Source organism: Cricetulus griseus, chromosome 3 (assembly GCF_003668045.3).
Source record: "Cricetulus griseus strain 17A/GY chromosome 3, alternate assembly CriGri-PICRH-1.0, whole genome shotgun sequence".
In the NCBI taxonomy this organism is placed as follows: domain Eukaryota; kingdom Metazoa; phylum Chordata; class Mammalia; order Rodentia; family Cricetidae; genus Cricetulus; species Cricetulus griseus.
The window spans coordinates 3,761,153-3,780,075 of NC_048596.1; the positions used below are offsets into that span (position 1 = coordinate 3,761,153).

The 18,923-nt window shown below is 40.5% G+C and overlaps 1 protein-coding gene across 1 annotated transcript in view; it reads right to left on the reverse strand.

The window, feature by feature from the left end:
- Positions 1 to 18,923, reverse strand: part of LOC100764329 (attractin-like protein 1) — a 542,646-nt gene that overhangs the window by 482,260 nt on the left and 41,463 nt on the right. Inside the window, 2 exon segments of the mRNA XM_027406896.2 lie at positions 12,839 to 13,022; positions 14,763 to 15,018. Of these exon segments, the coding sequence (XP_027262697.1) occupies positions 12,839 to 13,022; positions 14,763 to 15,018 (440 nt within the window).

Genomic DNA, 18,923 nt, shown 5'->3' on the forward strand with positions numbered 1-18,923 from the left:
AACATGTACATGAATGTGAAGACTAATGCACAACCAAATTTCAGTTCTTACATTGAACTGGAGATTCACTTCAGTCTCAACCAAAACCATGGGAAATTACCCAATGGACAGCAGCAAACTGACTATAAGATTCTCACAGGAAGCTGAAAACTTCAGTTAGACAATGTTAGGGGCCAATGGGCCTCTCGGCAGTTAGCGCACTTAGTGCCTTGCAGAGGACCCAGGTTCAGTTCCCAGCACCCACATTGCGGCTCACAACCATTTATAACTCAGGTGATCTGATGCCTCTTCTGACGTCATGGACACTTGTGCATAGGTTGTACACAGGCACAGACTCACTCACACACCAATACAACAAAAGTAAATAAAACAAATATTTAAGAAAAAAAACTGAAGAACCAAGTCAGAGGGCTGATCCCTCCTGACATCAGCATTTAATCTAATCTAGAGAACCACACAACCTGTTAGGGAAGACAGAACAGACGCATCAACAGAATGAAACAGAGCCCAAAGACAAACCAACACAAATACATCCAACTGATATTTGAAAAAGAAGCAAAGTTATTACATAATGAAAAGATAGTATACCCAGAGAACACTACTAGAAAAACTAAACATACACAAAAGAAAGAGAAAGAATATAAACCCACACTGAAGATTCTCTATTAAATGCTAACACGGTAACGTGCTTGCGCTGCAAGTGTGAAGACAGGAGCTCAGATCCCCAGAACCCACAATAAAGCCTACAGGTGTAGTGGGCTCCCCATCATTCCAATGCAAAGGCAAAGACAGGAATTTGGGATGCACCAGCTGGCTAAAATAGCCAAAATGAATCCTTTCTCCATATTTAACGTGGCACACAATAGAGAACAATACATGAAGTCAACCTCAGATCTCCACACTGCAAACATAAACACACGCCTGTGTGTGCATGCACACACATACACACATGCACAACCAAACACACACACACACACACACACACACACACACACACACACACACACACATGCACAACCAACACACACACACACACACACACACACACACACACACACACACACACACAAACATACAGGCAGACATATATGCACACCACATACATACATACATTACACTAATAAAAAACTAACCTAGAATAAATAATAAACATACATGAAGAATATAATAAACTCCTAGAAGATAACACAGGAGAAAAATCTAGGAACTGAGGTGGGTGATGAATTTTTAGAAGTGCCACAAAACACAAATCATAAAGATAGACTGATGAGGTCTCACTTAATATCAGTTTTTCTGCACTAGAAAAAATATATTGCTGAGAATAAAAGTACAAGTCCCAAACTGTCATAAACACATTTGCAGCACAATACCTGACAAAATAATGTTTTCCAAATTATACAAAGAGCCCTTATAAAGGAACAGAAAATAAATTTGAGGAGCCAAATATGTGAACAGACACCTTTCCCAGGAAGGCACATGGATGTGAGTGCATGAATAAAAACAGGCTTCGCTGTGTGACCAGGGGATGCACATGAAGACAGCATCAGACTCCACTCCACACCGAGGAAAATGACTACAACTACAAACACTGACATTACTAAAACCTGACCGGGGTGTAGACTAATAAAAATTCCATCTGTTGATGCAAGCAGTGAAAAATGGTAGTCACCTGCAAGACAACTTAGCAGCTTACTACAATACTAAACAACCCTAACGTACACCAAGGAACTGCGTGCGCATCTTAGTATTTACTAGTGAGTTGAAAACTTTGGTTTACTGAAGTACCTGCATGCAGGTGTTTAAAACAGTCTCATACATAACCCACATAATTCGGAAGCCTTTGGGATACCCTCCAATCTGTAAATGGATAAACAAGCTGTTCTATCATGAAATGGAATAAAATTCAGCAAGAAAAGACACAGGCTTCTGCACATGAGAAGACATGGTGGGACATAAATACATATTGCCATGTGAATAGGGCCAATCCACACGCTACACAATTGTAAGTTTATAACATTACAAAACATAACAGAGAGAAAATATTTTTACACCCACGGTGGAAATCAGTATGAACGCTACAAAAACAAGAGAACTACACTGCAGCTCAGCTATACCATGTCTGGGGAGTATCAATTCACACCCACTTCATTGCAAGCCTACTCACAAAGTATGGACTCAGCCTAACTGCAAGAGAAATGAACAAGGAAGACCTGGTGACACCAAAAGGCAGTGTTAAGCAGTCACACAGGAGATGAAATGTCATTTGCAGGGAAGCAGATGAAGCTTAACTTAAGTTTACTTAATTAACATCACATTAAGTAAAATAAGCCACATTCAAAAAGACAAATATCATGTGTCGTGTCTCTCTCTTTCACATGTAAAATCTAAAAATTACATGAAAGCAACAGTAAAGTTATTAGTGACATGGAAGGGTTAGAGAGGGACAGACAGCAAACAGGATCGAGTACACGGCATGCCTTTGTGAAAAATCATGAAACCCATCATTTACGTAATTAATAGGTCTTACTTTTAAAGGGTACTTTACTTAATTAATAATACTGTTGTATAAATTAATGAATAGTTGATTTCAAAGATCAGTCCTTTAAGAAACTTACAAAGATTGAATCAGGCAGAAATGATCTGGTTATTCTTAGAATCACTTGGTAATAAATCCCACTGTTAAAATTCTATACATAAAAAGTTACCTTTAGTTCTCTCAAAGGCTATAGCTAAAAAACTACTCAGGAAAAAAATTCTGATTTTATAAATGTGATCTATAGCACTAAAAAGAATACTCCTCAAACAAGTTTATGTTATAACATTAACATCAAATAATACAAGTAATCCAAAAGAACCATGATCATCCCTCATATAGTAACAAAGATTTTTTAAAGTTCCTCATCAAAATATTGGCAAACCAAAAACCAATCGTAACATCTGAATAAAGTTGATCTAAGTTGAGTTCTAAAATAACTCATGATAATTAGCCACATTACTTTGGGGAAAACATCAGATAACCAACTCTCAAAGGGAATTTGATACAAGCTGTTAGCAAACCAAGAGGGGGAGGAAAGCGTTTTTAACATAACTTGTTTAAAAAAGATTCTCTCGACACATACTGTATTCACACCATTTCTCATTCCTCCCTCCGTTCCAAATCCTCTCATGTCTCCACCCCCTCCAAAACTTGACCTCTTTCTTATTAACTATTATTGCAATCATGTATATGTGTGCACACACACATTTTGAGTTCACTTAGTGTTGCGTGTGTGTAGGTGTCTTAAGGCTGGACAGCGGGATTGGATAAGCTATCAAGGGCTCATCTTTAGAGAAGACAACCCCTGGAAGTAGCCATTAATTGCCTACAGTTCTTCATCTATGAGTGGGACCCTGTAAGATTACTCATCCACACTGGCATGTCAACCGATGTTGTCACCATGCAGGTCTTGTTTAGGAGATGGTACTTTTTAGATTTTATGGGTACAATTTCCCTGCCATTGTCAGTGTCTCACAGCTAACATCCTCGTCCCCTAGCTACTAATCTTTCTGCCCCGTTTTCTGAGATAAGGGTTACAATGTAGATGCACCAATCATGACTGGCCATTACACTGTTGTCTGTTAATGTTGACCAGTTGTAGGTTTCTGTAACAAATCTCTGTGGTGATTCTGTTAACGTTGACTAGTTGTAGGTTTCTATAATGAATCTCTGTGGTGGTTCTGTTAACGTTGACTAGTTGTAGGTTTCTGTAACAAATCTCTGTGGTGGTTTGAATAAGAATGGCCCATTCAGACTTATAAATTTCAATGCCTGGTCAACAGTCTCATTTATTGGATTGCTTGCTTTCATCACTATTTGAAAGGATTAGGAGTAGCCTTGTTGGGGGAAGCGTGTTACTAGGGGGTGGGCTTTGAGGTTTCAGAAACCCATACCAAGCCCAATGTCATTCTCCCTTGCCACTGACTTAGGAAGCAGATGTAGGACTCTCTTCAGAACAATGAATACTGGCTAAGACAGTTTCCATCTACTGATAAAGAAGTTTCTTTGATGGGGGTTGAGAGCTATATTTATCTGTAGGCGTAAGGGTAGGTGTTTAGAATAGTTTGAAATTACAAGTTTAGGAAAATGGTGGTGGCAGGTTCTCCTGTGGGCTACATAACTTCCCAGTCACAGGTTATTGGCTAGCATTACAAGACCAAGGATTAGTCCCTTCCTACAGAGTGGGACTCAAAGCCAATTAGGTGTCTGCTGGTTACCCCCAAGATACATGTGCCACTGTCACATTATCACTGATACACTGGACAGCTGGTTATTGTTGGGGTCCATAGGCTTTACAACTGGGCAGGACTACTGACTGCTTACAGAGAAACTTGAGATATGATGACAGTCTTCAAAGAGGAGGCTTCCAGACCAGTTCCAGCTCGATACCTCTAAGTCCTGGGTCTGAAGCTATAGTATTGTCAGAGGCCTTGAGAGTTACAGCAGGTGACAACTAGTGTTCAGATGTCAACCCACCATAAGACCGACTCTGACGGTGGTTAATTCTGTCCATCAAGGCCTGCAGGACCATCGACTCTGGAAACTGTAGCTCACTTTTGCTAAAGCAGCCTGGTGTCTCCCCTATCCTGCCTTGTAGTGTATAATTTCATGGGATGTGAATATGTAATCTCTGGATTACATGTCAGTCTTATGGGCACATACATCTGTGGATAGTCGGGAAGATGACTTTTCATTTGGCTGTACAATTTTGGTGTGTAGAATATGAGCTGGGACATGCTTCGTAACTAGCTCTATTGTCCCATGAGGACTACAGACACTTAAAAGCCAGCTTTGTCCCTTTTGCTCAGAGTAACTGCACACAATTAGCTCACTTTCACCTCAGAGCAAGTTCAAACTAGACCAAAGGCTTTTTGCAAATAGATCATAAGTTTAAAACTTCACAGCTATGGACAAGGTCAGAGTTGCAGGTTTCTAACCAAGATTACTAAAAAAGCACCCTAAGAATAGCATGACAATTCTTCGCTTGCCAAGTCTACTAACAAAGACCTATACCTCAAAGTTTACCTCACTGGGCACTGTGCTCCTGCCCTCTGGTCACCGTCTTACTCCTGAAACCTTGAAGCCCTGCCTTGCCATGGCAAATGGCTCAGCTCCTTGTTGCTAACCCTAGGAATGTGCTTCTGACCAATGAGAGGTACCTTGTACTTTTTTTTTTTTTTTTTGATGCTCCAAGCCTCCTGTAAAAGAAGCTTTTTTAGGCTAGAGAAGATGAAGCTAAGAGGAATTAAAATTAGGACAGGAGAATAGAATAGAGGCAGAAAAATAAAGAGACTTGTTTGGGATGGCACTGTGTGAGAGAGATTATTTGCCCTCAGATACCCTAAGTTCCTTTTGCTTGCTGTAGCATCCGATCTGAACACTGAAGAGAACCTTGGGGCTGGACCTCAAAGGCCCTCATTATAGTATCTTAGCTCAGAGAAGAAAGCAGGGACAACAGCAGATTCCTATGTTGTTCTGAGATTCTCTTAGACTCGCTATCCAACAAACCAAAGTCAGGTGTCCCATGGCTGACCCTGGAGCTTTTGCTAGTCTGTCCCCCACATTCACCCTTCATAGCACCTGGGACCTACTGGCCTCTTCTCTAGAGAGCTCCCTTACCCTCATGGTCCCTTTTCATTCTCCTGGTTTCTACAGTTATTCTAGGTTATATACTGACATCAACAGATTTGGAGTTAGGATTGACAACCAAAAAGAACATGTGGCCCCTGTCTTTGGGAGTCTGTGTTACTTCATTCGGTATACTTACCATCTAATCCCATCTATTTACATGCAAAGATCATGACTGAACTTTCCTTTACAGCTACGTAGAATTCCATTGTGTATTACATGTTCACTGTCCATTCGTCAGTTGAAGGTCACTCAGGCTGTTTCCACTTACTGAATATTGTGACTACAGCAGCAAAAAGCATGGCTGAGCAAGAAAATGCCGAGTGAGATGTCAAGTCCTTTGGGTGCATGCCCAGGAGTGGAGGCTGGGTCTTACGGTGGACTTGAATTTAGCACTCTGGGGGAATCTCCACAGATTTCCAAGATGGCTACACCAGTTGGCAGCCCCACCAACAGTGGATGGGGCCCCATTTCCCTGCTTCTTCACCAACATCTGTGGCCAGGGGTTTTCTTGATCATAGCCAAAGTGTTCAAGGTAAGTTGAAATCTCAAAGTAACTATTATCTGCATTTCCCTAGTTGCTAAGGGCACTGAACTCTTTTTAACTAAGCCACCTCTAAATCTTCTTTTGAGAACACTATTTGGATCCACAGCCAGTTTTTGGTTGGGTTATTTGTGTTCTTGAATTTTGTTTTTAGCTCTTTGCATACACTGGTGTCACCCTCTACTAGATGGGCAGCTGAAGATCCTCTCCCACTCTGCAGGCTTCCTCTTCAGTTGGACAACTGCTTCCTGTGCCATAGGGAAGCTTTTTAATTTTATTAGGTCCCATTTGTCAACCCCTGGAGCCCTATTCAGAAAGTCTTTCCTACACCTCCATCTCCTACGATATGACCTGTGTTTTCTCCTAGCACCTTCAGGGTTTCGGGCTTCCCATGGAAGTCTTGGATCCATTTGGAGCTGATTTTTGTACAAGATGACACCTATGAAGTAGAAACTGTTAAGATAGTTTTTAACCTCCCTAGCAATGGTTTCTAAGAAATCCACAGTAACACCAGTCTTCCTGGAGAAACACTGGGAGCATTTCTCTAAATCTGAGGGATGACAAAGATATGTATTACTTAACCATCACTTCCCTCTATTCTACACTTAGGGGAGGATGCAATGGGCATGGAAAGATAAGCCTGAAAGCTTTGAAATCCAAAAAGGGATTTATTCACACTATTCATATAGAATCTGATCAACTACTGTGAACTTAGAAACTACTATATCAGCAAGTCTGGCATAAGACATAAATACCAGTTTTACTTCCATCAAGATAAAAACAGAAAGAAAAAAATACAACATTCACTGAATGTATTATTATTCTCCCTAAAGTTAATACATACCTACAAATTCAGAATGTGACCTCTCTGCAAATGTCTGCGCCAAAGTAAAAGGACGTCACAATGTAAGTTAGGTAAGTGAGGTCCTGTCAATATGAGATTTATATGGACTCCATATTCAGTGCCTGGAGTCTTTATGAAGCAAGTCATGTATAGACAAAAGTCTAGGTCAGGAGGGTGCAATTACAAGGGAGTAATCCCAGTGTGCCCTCAACACTAGAGATGCAGAGGATGCTTGTGGGAGCCTTTCCCAGGAGTCCAGCTCTGCTGCCCGGTCCAGAACTAAAACTGCACATTCTCTATACCAGCCATGAAAGAATACATTTCTGTTTCTAGGAGACATGAGGCACGTGGCAATATGTAATCGCATCCATAAGAAAATGATACCAGATGAGACAGCTCATGGGGTAACGGTGTTTGCTGCCATGCCTGACAAGAAGAGAACCAACCCCCCACAAGCACACTGTAGCCTGTATACATGCACACAGGCGTGTGCTAAAATGTACCCCCAAACACACACACACACACACACACACACACACACACACACACACTGAAATGAATGTGAGTTTTAATTTTAAAAACATACAGATTTCATTGATAAAAGCATGGAAATATTAATTGACTAGGAATAGTTTTCTTATTAATGTTTTCCATAGTGTAGACAAAGGAATAAACTGTTTTGGACAACATCTAGTGAGTATCTATTGTACCCATACACACAAACCTTTACTTAGCTAGACTGAAAATTAACTGTGAAACTAATTAGAACAAAATGTAAAAAACACTTATAAAAATATAAAATATTGTAGAATAGTGTTATATAAGCAAGTACAAAGGGCAACCCACAAAAGAAAACAAAATTTACTTCTGTGTGTGTGTGTGTGTGTGTGTATATATACATATATTATATATATATATATATATATATATATATTCGTTCTAGTTATCAAATAACAATAAATGAAGAGACAATCCACGATCTGGGGGAGCATGTTTGCCAAATCCAGATTAAACTAACATTACAAAGAAATATACACAAATCTACCAAATATAACAAAATGGGAGGAATATTAGCACTAAACTTCAAAGAAGCACTCTAAGTGCAACAGACATGAAAAAATGTTCTGTTGTTACTAGTAAAAGAGAAAATGCAAATTAAAATCAAAACTATGAGCCCAAGGAGATGGCTCACCAGTAAGTGCCTGTCTCCAGGGAAGCAAAAATACCTGTGTTTGGAACTCTAGCACCCAAGCCAAGCACAGACATGTGTGCCTTAACCTCAGGGGTAAGGGGTAGAGAACTGCAAATCGCTGGAGCTCACTGGCTACTCAGTGTGGCCAAATCTGTAAGCACCGGGTTCAGGGAAAGACCCTGTCTCAAAAACTAAGGTGGAGAATAAAGTAGCTCAATGTAAATTTTCAGCCTCCACATATAAGCAAACACACATACACAGGCATATGTGCATGCACAAACATATCTACAATATCCACACAAAAAAATAATAAATAAGACAAAACAAGCACCAGGCATAATTTCCCACAATCATACAGCAAATGAAACAATATCAAATTGTGAAGACCATAGAGTCAGAAACTCCCGTTCACCAATGGTGAGAAGGCAATGATCAGACATCCAAATTGGAGTATGGCTTGGGTAAAATCGAACATGACACTACTCCCTTTGACCAAGAATTTATCATCTTAAATAATCAGATAGGGAAAACTGGTATATGGACCAATAGACTGAAACAGAACATCTACACCATATAAGTGCTCATTGAAGCCAAATACCGAACCCCAGGACTGAAACCATTGAGACCATCTATGCCCACGCATGACGACTTCTGACAACAGAGTCTCACCATCCCTCACTTCCCGAGCTCATCCACTCTCTCTCTCTCCTAACTGATCACCGCAAAAATCACCTCCTATTTCACGTTCTTGTTTTCAACCAGTGGCTTTACTCTTATTTCACTGAGAAAGTAAAAATAACTGACCTGTGCACAGGTTCTCACCGCCTATACCCACTGTCTTACTTTGTGTTCATGCAGCCTGCCCTCTCTGACACCCTAAGATCATGGAGCATCTGCTTCCTCTCTTTTTCAGTACTACATCCCGCTGCCACAGCCTTTGCAAACATTGCTCCAGCAAACCGTCCCCCTCTGTCCATTTTCTGCATCTGCTAGATGGTTCCTGAGTCAGTACACAAACGTTATTATTCCTTCAACCTTAAAAAGGATGCTCTCTCGAGCTACTTCTCACCTCATCACTACTAACAAATTTCCCTTACAATTCAACTCCTCAGAGAGTTGTCCGTACTTTTTCTGCTTTTCTTGTTAACCTCATAAACAGCTTGATAAACGTTCAATAAGGCATTTATTAAAAAGCCTTCAGACATTCACTATGCAGACATTAAGTATGACCAACAGTATTACCTGAAATAGGATTTACCTAATAACAGACTTACACAATTGTTCTGTCTCCAAAATCTGACAGGTAAATTTTCTTAGAGAAAACCAAAAAAGTAAAATGAAATAACTGGGCAATTTAATTAGCTTTGAATGCAATGATGTAAAAATAACCCTACAATATCAAGCTGAAGTCTGAAGAGACCATTTCATGTAACTGGGTATAAGCCTTGTAAAATTTTCTAAAGTGTATGTGATTTCAAAGGCATTAAGCATAAAACTGATACAGTACCACACCTTAATTATTTGGAAGCATTACTTATAGTCATTACTGTAGATATCACTTACATCTACAGAAATATTTCCTAGCAATTTTTTCCTCTCACTTGAAAAATAGGTTTTCAAACTCTAAGTCTCTGTTATCACACATACTTACACACACACACACACACACACACACATGCACACACATACTCACACACACACACACACACACACACACACACATGCACACACACACACACACACACACACACTCACACACACCACACACACATGCACACACACACACACACACACACACACACACACACACACACACACACACACACACACACACACTCACACACACACACACACACACACACACACACACACACACACACACACACAGAGCCTGGAAAAGAACAATGAAAACATGTTGACAGGCTCCTACTGTGTGGTCAATAGGCAGATATACAAAAGGCATCATGAGCTGTTGCACATCACAGAGCTATAATGGCAACAGACCTTTAAAACAGAGTTGAAGCCCTTCGGTAGGCCAGTGTCAATTAGCACAACACATTAACAAGATAAAACAATTATCTTGGAGGAGTGAAAAGCATTGCTGATATTCCTCCACTCTTTAAATGTCAACAAATCAGATCTAACTACCGAGGAAGCAGGAATGCGGCAACACAGGCTCTGAGCGTATCTACCACAGTGACGCCTCAACACCTTCCCAACAGTGAAAATAAAAACGTCCGTTAACTGAACATTAAAATTTGAGCTTCTTTTAATATGCCACATTGTCATAAACCAGTAGCTTAAGATATTAAATCACAGAAGTGACATCAAACATACTCCTATTATAAAACAGGACACTTTTTTCTCCTATGCTGAGGTGTGTTGCTGTCTGATTAAATTCTTGGTTTTTTTGAAAATGTCTGTGTTGTTTGCTTTTGTAGAGTATCTCCATTAGAGACAGAATTTTAGGCTGATGTTTTCTTTCAGACGTTTGAAAGCCCTGTGTCTCCTGGGCTCCATGTGTCCAGTTAAGAAGTTGTCTACTAGAGTGTAAAGTTCAGTCCAGAAAGCCACATCAAGGCCAGGTGGGTGTGGAAGGCAAAAGACAAGCAGTGGGTCCTTGGGGCAAGCAGCCCAGCTAGATGAGAAGTATCAGCAGAGTCTGGTGAGCTGAGAGACCCTTCCTCAGTGACTAAAGTGGGTGGTGATAGAGGAAGACTCCTCAACTTCATCCTCAAGCCCCACAGGCATGCGCACACAGGCGAACACGCGGCTGCACAGATGTACGTGCACCCCAGTATCCAGCACACACATGCGCATGGGCTACCCACCACGCAGGTACGTCACAGAACAAGAAACAACTGCCAGTTGCCAGTCTTAGTTCTTAGTTGCCTCCAAGACAGGGAAGTGCCTTCTCCTTCTGTTTTTACTGTTGTCTTCATTTTGGAGGGATTTTCCACTCTAATTATATTAATTTCCCTTCTCCTTGGTGCTCATGAGGCTGCTTCATTCTGTGACTTGGTATCTTTTGTCAAGTTAAAGTGGTATTAGTCACTCCCCACAGGCAGTCTCACAGCCCTACTCCCCTCAGACAGAGAGGAACAAAGGGAAGGCTGAGGGGAAAAGGGAGTCAATCACTAAAACCCTGTCTAATGAGCCAGTTCTCCTTAAATGCATGAAACCCTGCAGCGGACATGTCGACTGTCTTAAAACAAACAGCATAATTTCTCAGATCCCAAAAGAACATATAAGTACACTAAAAGTCATACATCGAAACTATAACCACAAAACACAAAGGAAAAAGTATCTCTAGCAAAACAATGAATGTTAAGGATATAAATAAGCCATACACTAAACAAAAAGAGAAAAATGAACACACAAAAAAAGTTCAAAGTCACCATATTAACTAGTGAAAACTCACATCAAAACATCACTGAGCTACTGTCTCCAGCACTACAAGGACAGGAGTAGGATCCTCACTAACAAATGCTGCCGAGACCATGGAGAGCAAGGCACACCCTGCTGTTGGACGCTCACAGTGCTAGAGAACAGAAAGGCAGCTCGGTAACACATTACAATGTCACTTTCATGCATGCACCTCAGAAAAATTGCTGTAAATAAGCCTCAGAAGGCTAGTATAACATGACTAGTGCAACATCACTGTTGGTAAAAAAGCAAAAAGTATATCCTAATGTATATTTGTATTTTTTTCACGTTAAATGAGAAGACTGAAAAATGTTTTTTGTGAGGTTAATAAATATTAAAATGATAGTGTAAATAGGGACAAATCCTGGACATATACCAAAGCTTGAGATCACAATCGTAAACAAAATTTTATTCATCTAAAATGAATGTATCAGAGATCCTTGTAGGTATTCCTATGGGATCAGAAATTATATCGTTTATACATAGGGGAATTTGTTATTTTGTACTATGGCTGCTTGACAATATAGTATGTTACCATAAAAATGTTAAAAGTTCAAAAGCTTTTCTGTGACGTCATTCCATAAATACCACTGCTACACAACTATAAGATATTATTACAATAGGGCTCAAGTTCATAGGAACTCACAGGACTGTGACAGCACACTCAAGACCTCAAGTTCAAGTCAGACAAAGCCACAGCAAGGGGAAGTGGGCACCAAATCCCACCCCTCACCAAGAAGATCCCTGCAATGGAAAATCAGTTCCCTCCAATGGAGTGACACTGGATATATCAACCACACCTCTAGCCACACCACATGCCCAGGAGTAGTTGGCCAACACCAAATGAATTCCACGGTTTTGAGTGTGAGTGTGTGTGTGTGTGTGTGTGTGTGTGTGTGTGTGTGTGTGTGTGTGTGTGTTGTTTTGTTTTGTTTTAGTTTTGGTATTTGTGGGAGGTTGGCAGTTGTTTTGGGTTTTTTGCTTTTTGTTTTTTTACTGAGAGAAAAAGAACATGAAGATGATGGTTGGGAGGTGGGGAGGGTATGGGAGAGCAGGGGAAGGGGAAAGAATACTATCAAAATATATTGAAAAGAGCCAATCCAAATATTATCATACAACTATTATCAAGGTTTCTTCCTCTCACACATTTTTACCTGATCTACTCACCAAGTCTTGGTGTTAACTTCGTACTTGTAAAGGTCATCCACCAGACCGTACTTGTTGCCTGGCAGTGCTTTATAACCTCCATGGACATAAATGGACTTGGTGACTTCATCATACACACTGGTGTGACCGTATCCACCTTGTACAATGGCTCCTTTAGTTTCTGGAACCAGCCAAGTGTTTGACGCTGCAGCAAGAAGAGAACAAGTCGCAAAACTCAAGTAATAATTAAAGTAATAATTAAAAGTCCAACCAAATGTCACAAAGCCACCAAGTTAACTCATTAAGAATACAACCAAAATGTCACAAAAGCGCCAAGGTAACTCTGGCACAGCTTCATGAGCAGACAGAGCTACTTGGTACATAACTGAAGGTACAACAGTGAGGGTTGAGAGAAGACTGTGTCCTAGGTCTCCCATACAAAATTCTAAGACACTGAAAATTCAACTTTTAAGATTACAAAGAAAAAAGGGGAAACTTACCTTATATGTACTTATGTTATTCAAAAATAGACTTTAATAAAATAAAGTATACAGCAAATATTCATTATGGCCTTCTGTGTAACAAACTTGAAATAAATTTGTTATATAAAAGAGATAAAAGTTACATGACCACTCTCTTAAACCTAAGCTAACTGCATAAACAGGAGATGGGTCGGATTGGGATGTATGATGTGAAAAACACAAAAGATAAATAAAAAAGAAAGTTAAATTAATATATATATGGGGTGTGCGTGTGTGTTAGACAAGATGACAGTAAGCCAGAATCTAAGTCCAGAAAACAGAACAATGACTGAATAGACCAGCAAACGATGAGTATGAGGTGAGGAACAGTGAGGTCCACAGCCAGGCTGTTAGGACTGAGGCAAGGACACTAAAATGGAAATGACAGTACAAGACCAGATGTGGCATGTCCCGCTTTCACACCGGGGTATGGAGGACACGAAAACGGGCCTGCCGCCACCTGAAGGGCTTCGGGGAGACTGTGAGCTGCATCTCCCGCTAAGCCAGAGCGTCTCAGCCTTCCTCGGCTATGACCCTTTAATGCAGGTCTTCATGCTGCGGGGACCCAAATCATAAAATGAGTCTCACTGCTACTTTACAGCTGTAGTTTTGATACTGTGATGAATGGCAAATACTTTTGGAGACAGGTTTGTTGATGGGTCGAGACCCACAGGTTGGCATTCTCACTTCTAATGTGCCTGCAGAGGGGAGGTCCTGCTGACCCTACAGAAGGAGTCTGTGAGGTTACATGTGTGTTAACACAAATGCCAAGAACTGGACCTCAGCAAGTGAACAAACCCAGAAATGAGTATATTCTTAACTTTAAATAGCAGCAAGATAAATGTTTGTAGACAAACTAAAAACAACAAAAAAGTACTACTCCATGAAAATGTCTTAAGGAATGGAGAAGGGGGAGACTAGAAAAAAATTACTTAAGGAAAAAAGAACAATAATCCAGAAACTCATGCACAGATTGACCAGGTTGCCTCAAATACTAGTAATGATCTTTAGAAGCTGGCAGCTCACCCTTGATAATGTACTTAACAGGTCTAGCAGTGGGACTAAGAACTTAATACAGAAAAGTGAAAATTATAAAATTCATGAAACACAAAGACAAGAGATAATTTCAGCTTTCCATTAATAGGTAAAATCCAAGGAAACAGCACCATCTATTGGAACGTCTCATATTTAAGAATATTTGTGTCTTTGGAAATGAGTATGTAACATTTCCTCCTCATCTGGCTAACAGATACACCAAATATTAAAGAACAAAACATAGCATAATCAAAAAGATGACACTGAAAAAACATTAGTCCTTGCCTTATAAGTCCAATCTAAAATAACTCACCATTTTCACCAAATAATTAGATTAAAAATAAAAGGGCTCCAACCCATAAAGAAATGACATTTTAAATGAAACTTACAGATGTGGTATTCCTGTATGCTGCTTGTGTAACCGTATATTGCAGAATATCCAAATATCACAATCATGACAACATCTCTGCTATCTAGCTCCATAATGTGTGCTGAGTGTCCCTCCACCGCATACTGCTGGCCATGCCCAAGAACAGTGGGGGTTTTTGTACTCCATGACTGGCTGGGGATATTAAAAACCCATAATTCATCTGTGACATTGCCATCACTTGTCTCAATTCTGCCTCCATACATAAAGATGTTTTCCTGTAAGTTAAAATAAGTACATTGGTAGACAAAACAGTTACTTCTTAACAACATGCACGAATCTTTTTTAAAAGACTATATTTAAATGCTACATTTTAGTAACTGCTCACAGTGTACCTCAAATGGAAACACACCAACATAGAAAATGTAGTGATATTTTGTTTGTAATCTAACAAGTAAAGCTTGCCTGAAGATCAGAGTGCAGAGCTAAGCCGCTAACTAGCCACACACTTAGTTAAGAGCTAAGCCACTAGCTAGCCACACACCTAAGCCACCAGTTGGCCATAGAAGACAGGTGGTGGTGGCCACAACTTTAATCCCAGCACTCAGGAGACAAAGGCAGATAGATCTCTGTTAGTTCAAGGCCACCCTGGACTACATGAGAGTGAATGAGTCTAAAAGAGGAACAGAGCTCACACCTTTGATCCCAGCACTCGGGATGACACGCCTTTAATCCCAGCACTAGAGAGGAATATAAGGCAGGAGCTCAGTGCAGTCTCAGTGAGTCTGTGGTTTGGTAGAGAATATTGCAGTCTGCATTCACTCTGAGGACAGGATTGTGGTGTGTGTCCGTCCGTGTCCCCCCATCCCAAACACACACACACCTCTTTGGTCTTAGCCTTGGTAGAGGTAAGAACTCCCTAGTGGCTGGCTGCTTTGCTTCCCTGATTTTCAGCTTGAACTTATTGTTAAGACCAACTAGAATTCGTTCTACAGCAAAACTAATCTATGCTTTCAAAAGCTGCTGCAATGTATTTTAGTTTAAATGCTCACATTATATACTCTGCTAAGTATATTTCTGGTTGTTCTACACGAGAAGAGACCCCTGAAGTGACGTGAGTGGAAAATGCAGTAATCACATCAGAAACTCAGTGCGTAGCAGTGCAGTGGTCCTACTATGGGCGACGCTCACACACCAGAAAAGCCGCACCATGAAGTTGGCTGGCACCACTCATGGAGTCTTCCCAGTATCTGAACAATCTGAGTCCCTAACAGTTACATTTTAATTTCACCACCTATGCAAATTGTTCTTGCTATTCTCAATTACTCAGTGTTTTCCAGCACTAGCCAGCAAAAACATGGGCATCTACATATTACTTGAAGTACATTTTATTACCTTTTTTGGCTGAGGGAAAACTGCGTATCTTCAGTTCACCTTAGGTAAATCTTTGCAACACTTACAAATTACCCAATTAGTTTCATTCACAGATAATTCTTATAAATGATACAAAAATGGTATAGACCATAAAAGGTGATTTCTTCAATTTTGGTAAAGGTTATCTAAGGACAACACTAAACAGAAATTATACTTAATTGTGAAATGTAGGATTCTTTCCCCTAAGACTGAGAATAAGATAAGGATGCCTACCTTTTCATTCCTACTGAAAACAGTACTAGAAGGCCTACCTAAGACAAATAGGCAAAAACTAGTAAGAGCCCAGATAAAATGGAATGGAAGACAATGTCTATGAGCAGATTGTATCACCTTCTATATAAAAGATCCCAAGGAATGAAGAGCTCGCAAGTGAATTCAGTTATATGTAGCATGTGGTCGGTGCACAAAGTGCATACATGTCCACACACTTGTGATCAACTAACCAACAGCAAAGTCAGCAAAGCAGCTACCCTGACACCAAAAGTAAAAAATATTTAGGAAAATATTTACAGAAGAGTTCAAAACCGAAGCTATTAGACAAATGAAATGTACAACAATATAAATGGAAAGATACTCCATTTTAGGGATCAGAAGACGTAACATTGCTAATACAGAGACCTCAAAGTCTATGCACAGACACCACGATCTCTATCAGAATTCTAACTGGCTTCTTTGCAGAAGCCTAAATTTCATTAGCAAGGGTTGCAGAAAATCAGAATAGTCTGTAAAAGCACAAAACTTCTTTAAAACTTAACACAAAACAAGTCTCAAGGCAGTGAGGTTCAGGCATAAATCAGCACAAGAGAATGCAGAGTCCAGAGATAAACTGGTGATGGGCAGATACACCCACAGTCAATGGTTTGTGACAAAACTACTCAAATGGAAAGAATGTTCTTTGTAATAAATGATGTGGGAAAACACACATGAAAACAAAAGCTGAAGCCTTATGGTATATCATACATAGAATTATTAAAATGGATGAAATAAGTAAGTGTAAGAGCAAAAGCTACAAAGCCTGCCAAGGAGACTTCATGAGCAAGATGGCAAATGAGAAGCCACATCTCTGGGATGCAGTAGATGAGAGGAGCCAGATAACAAAAAATAAGATGACTGGAAGAACAATAAAAACCACAGGCAGACAGACAGTAAAACAGAGAAGTGTTGCATAGCTGACAGGAGATGGCGGCACAGGCTCCAGTCCCTGCAACGCTTCATCCCAGCGAGGAAGCCCTGGCAAAAACATCCATTGTCCAACCCGTACAGAACTAGCCCACATTCTGTGAAAGCCTCAAGTCCAATTTGGGGCTAGAGTGACACAGTGGCTCCCCCATCTTGATGGGTCAGCATCAAAGGGGAGCCGCACCCCAGGTAAGGACTCTCCATGTCTCAGAAAGCTGCGGACAGGCTCTGTGTTGAGAGAGAACCTATTGCTGAAAATGTGATCTACCTGGGTACCTGAAAACAAGAAACAAGCATACATCAGAAAGTGTGGGCTCAACCTGCCTTCACTCCAGCATAGACAGCCACAGTAGGCAGCTGAGGTGAGGAGGAGAGCCACAACTTGGAAACTTCAGGTACCACGGAAAAGGGTCCCTGCCCTTGAGCTAGGAACTGAGCTCATCGCATGAGGGTAACTGTCAGTTTTGAATTTTTCAGGCCTGAAGCTCCTATTCTCCGTGTGTGTGTGTGTGTGTGTGTGTGTGTGTGTGTGTGAGCTTGACACTCGGCTTTGTGTCTTCCTGCCTCCCCCTCACAAGTGCTGGATTACAGGAATGCATCCCAGCAGGCCCTAAGCAGCACTGGAGATCAAATACAATAACAGTTCATGCACTCTTCCAACTAAGCTACACCCCAGCCTTTTCCTTTCATTTATTTAACCTCACTCCCCCTCCTGCTTCCTTCCTTTTACATAACTTCTAAGGTTAAAGCATATCACTTTTGCCACTTTCTGCTCTCCAGTCAGCAGTGGTACTTACTTTAATCAGTTCTAAGTGTATTTCTCTATCTTGTTTGATCTGGTGTTGTTGCTGATAGAACCATTTTTCTCGGCTCTGAGCAGTCCTAAGACTGAGACCTCAAGAGTGTATTAGTCACTAAAAAGGTCCTCATGTGTGTACACATGTATGTTTGTACATTTGTGCACACGGGTAAGCGTGTATGGAGACAGCAGTTGACATCTGTGCTCCCGTTGTCCTCACAGACCATGATAAAAGGGAGACCCCACACCCAGAGCCTTCTCCCCACCTTGTTTTATGACATTGTTATACACATATATTTCTGCGTCTGTGCATATTTTCCCCTCTTAGTCTCCCTTCTCTCTCCTGTGTCTCTCTCTCTCTCTGAGCCACTCCCTCACCCACACAGTCTCCCTTCTGCCCCCTGTGCCCTAGATATGTCCATTTAGCTACATAAAATCATGTGTATAATCAGATCTAGACTTTCACGTGAGAGATGTGATATTCTGTCTCCCATAATGCTCTCTCCTGTCCCTTCATCTGCCATTTACACCTTTGCCTCTTTGCTCACAGTACTCACTTCATTTCATGATATATAGAAATAGATGATAGAAGATAGATAGATAGATGATAGATAGATAGATAGATAGATAGATAGATAGATAGATAGATAGATGATAGATAGATAGATGATAGATAGATAGATAGAAGATAGATAGATAGATAGATAGATGATAGATAGATAGATAGATAGATAGATAGATAGATAGATGATAGATAGATAGATAGATAGA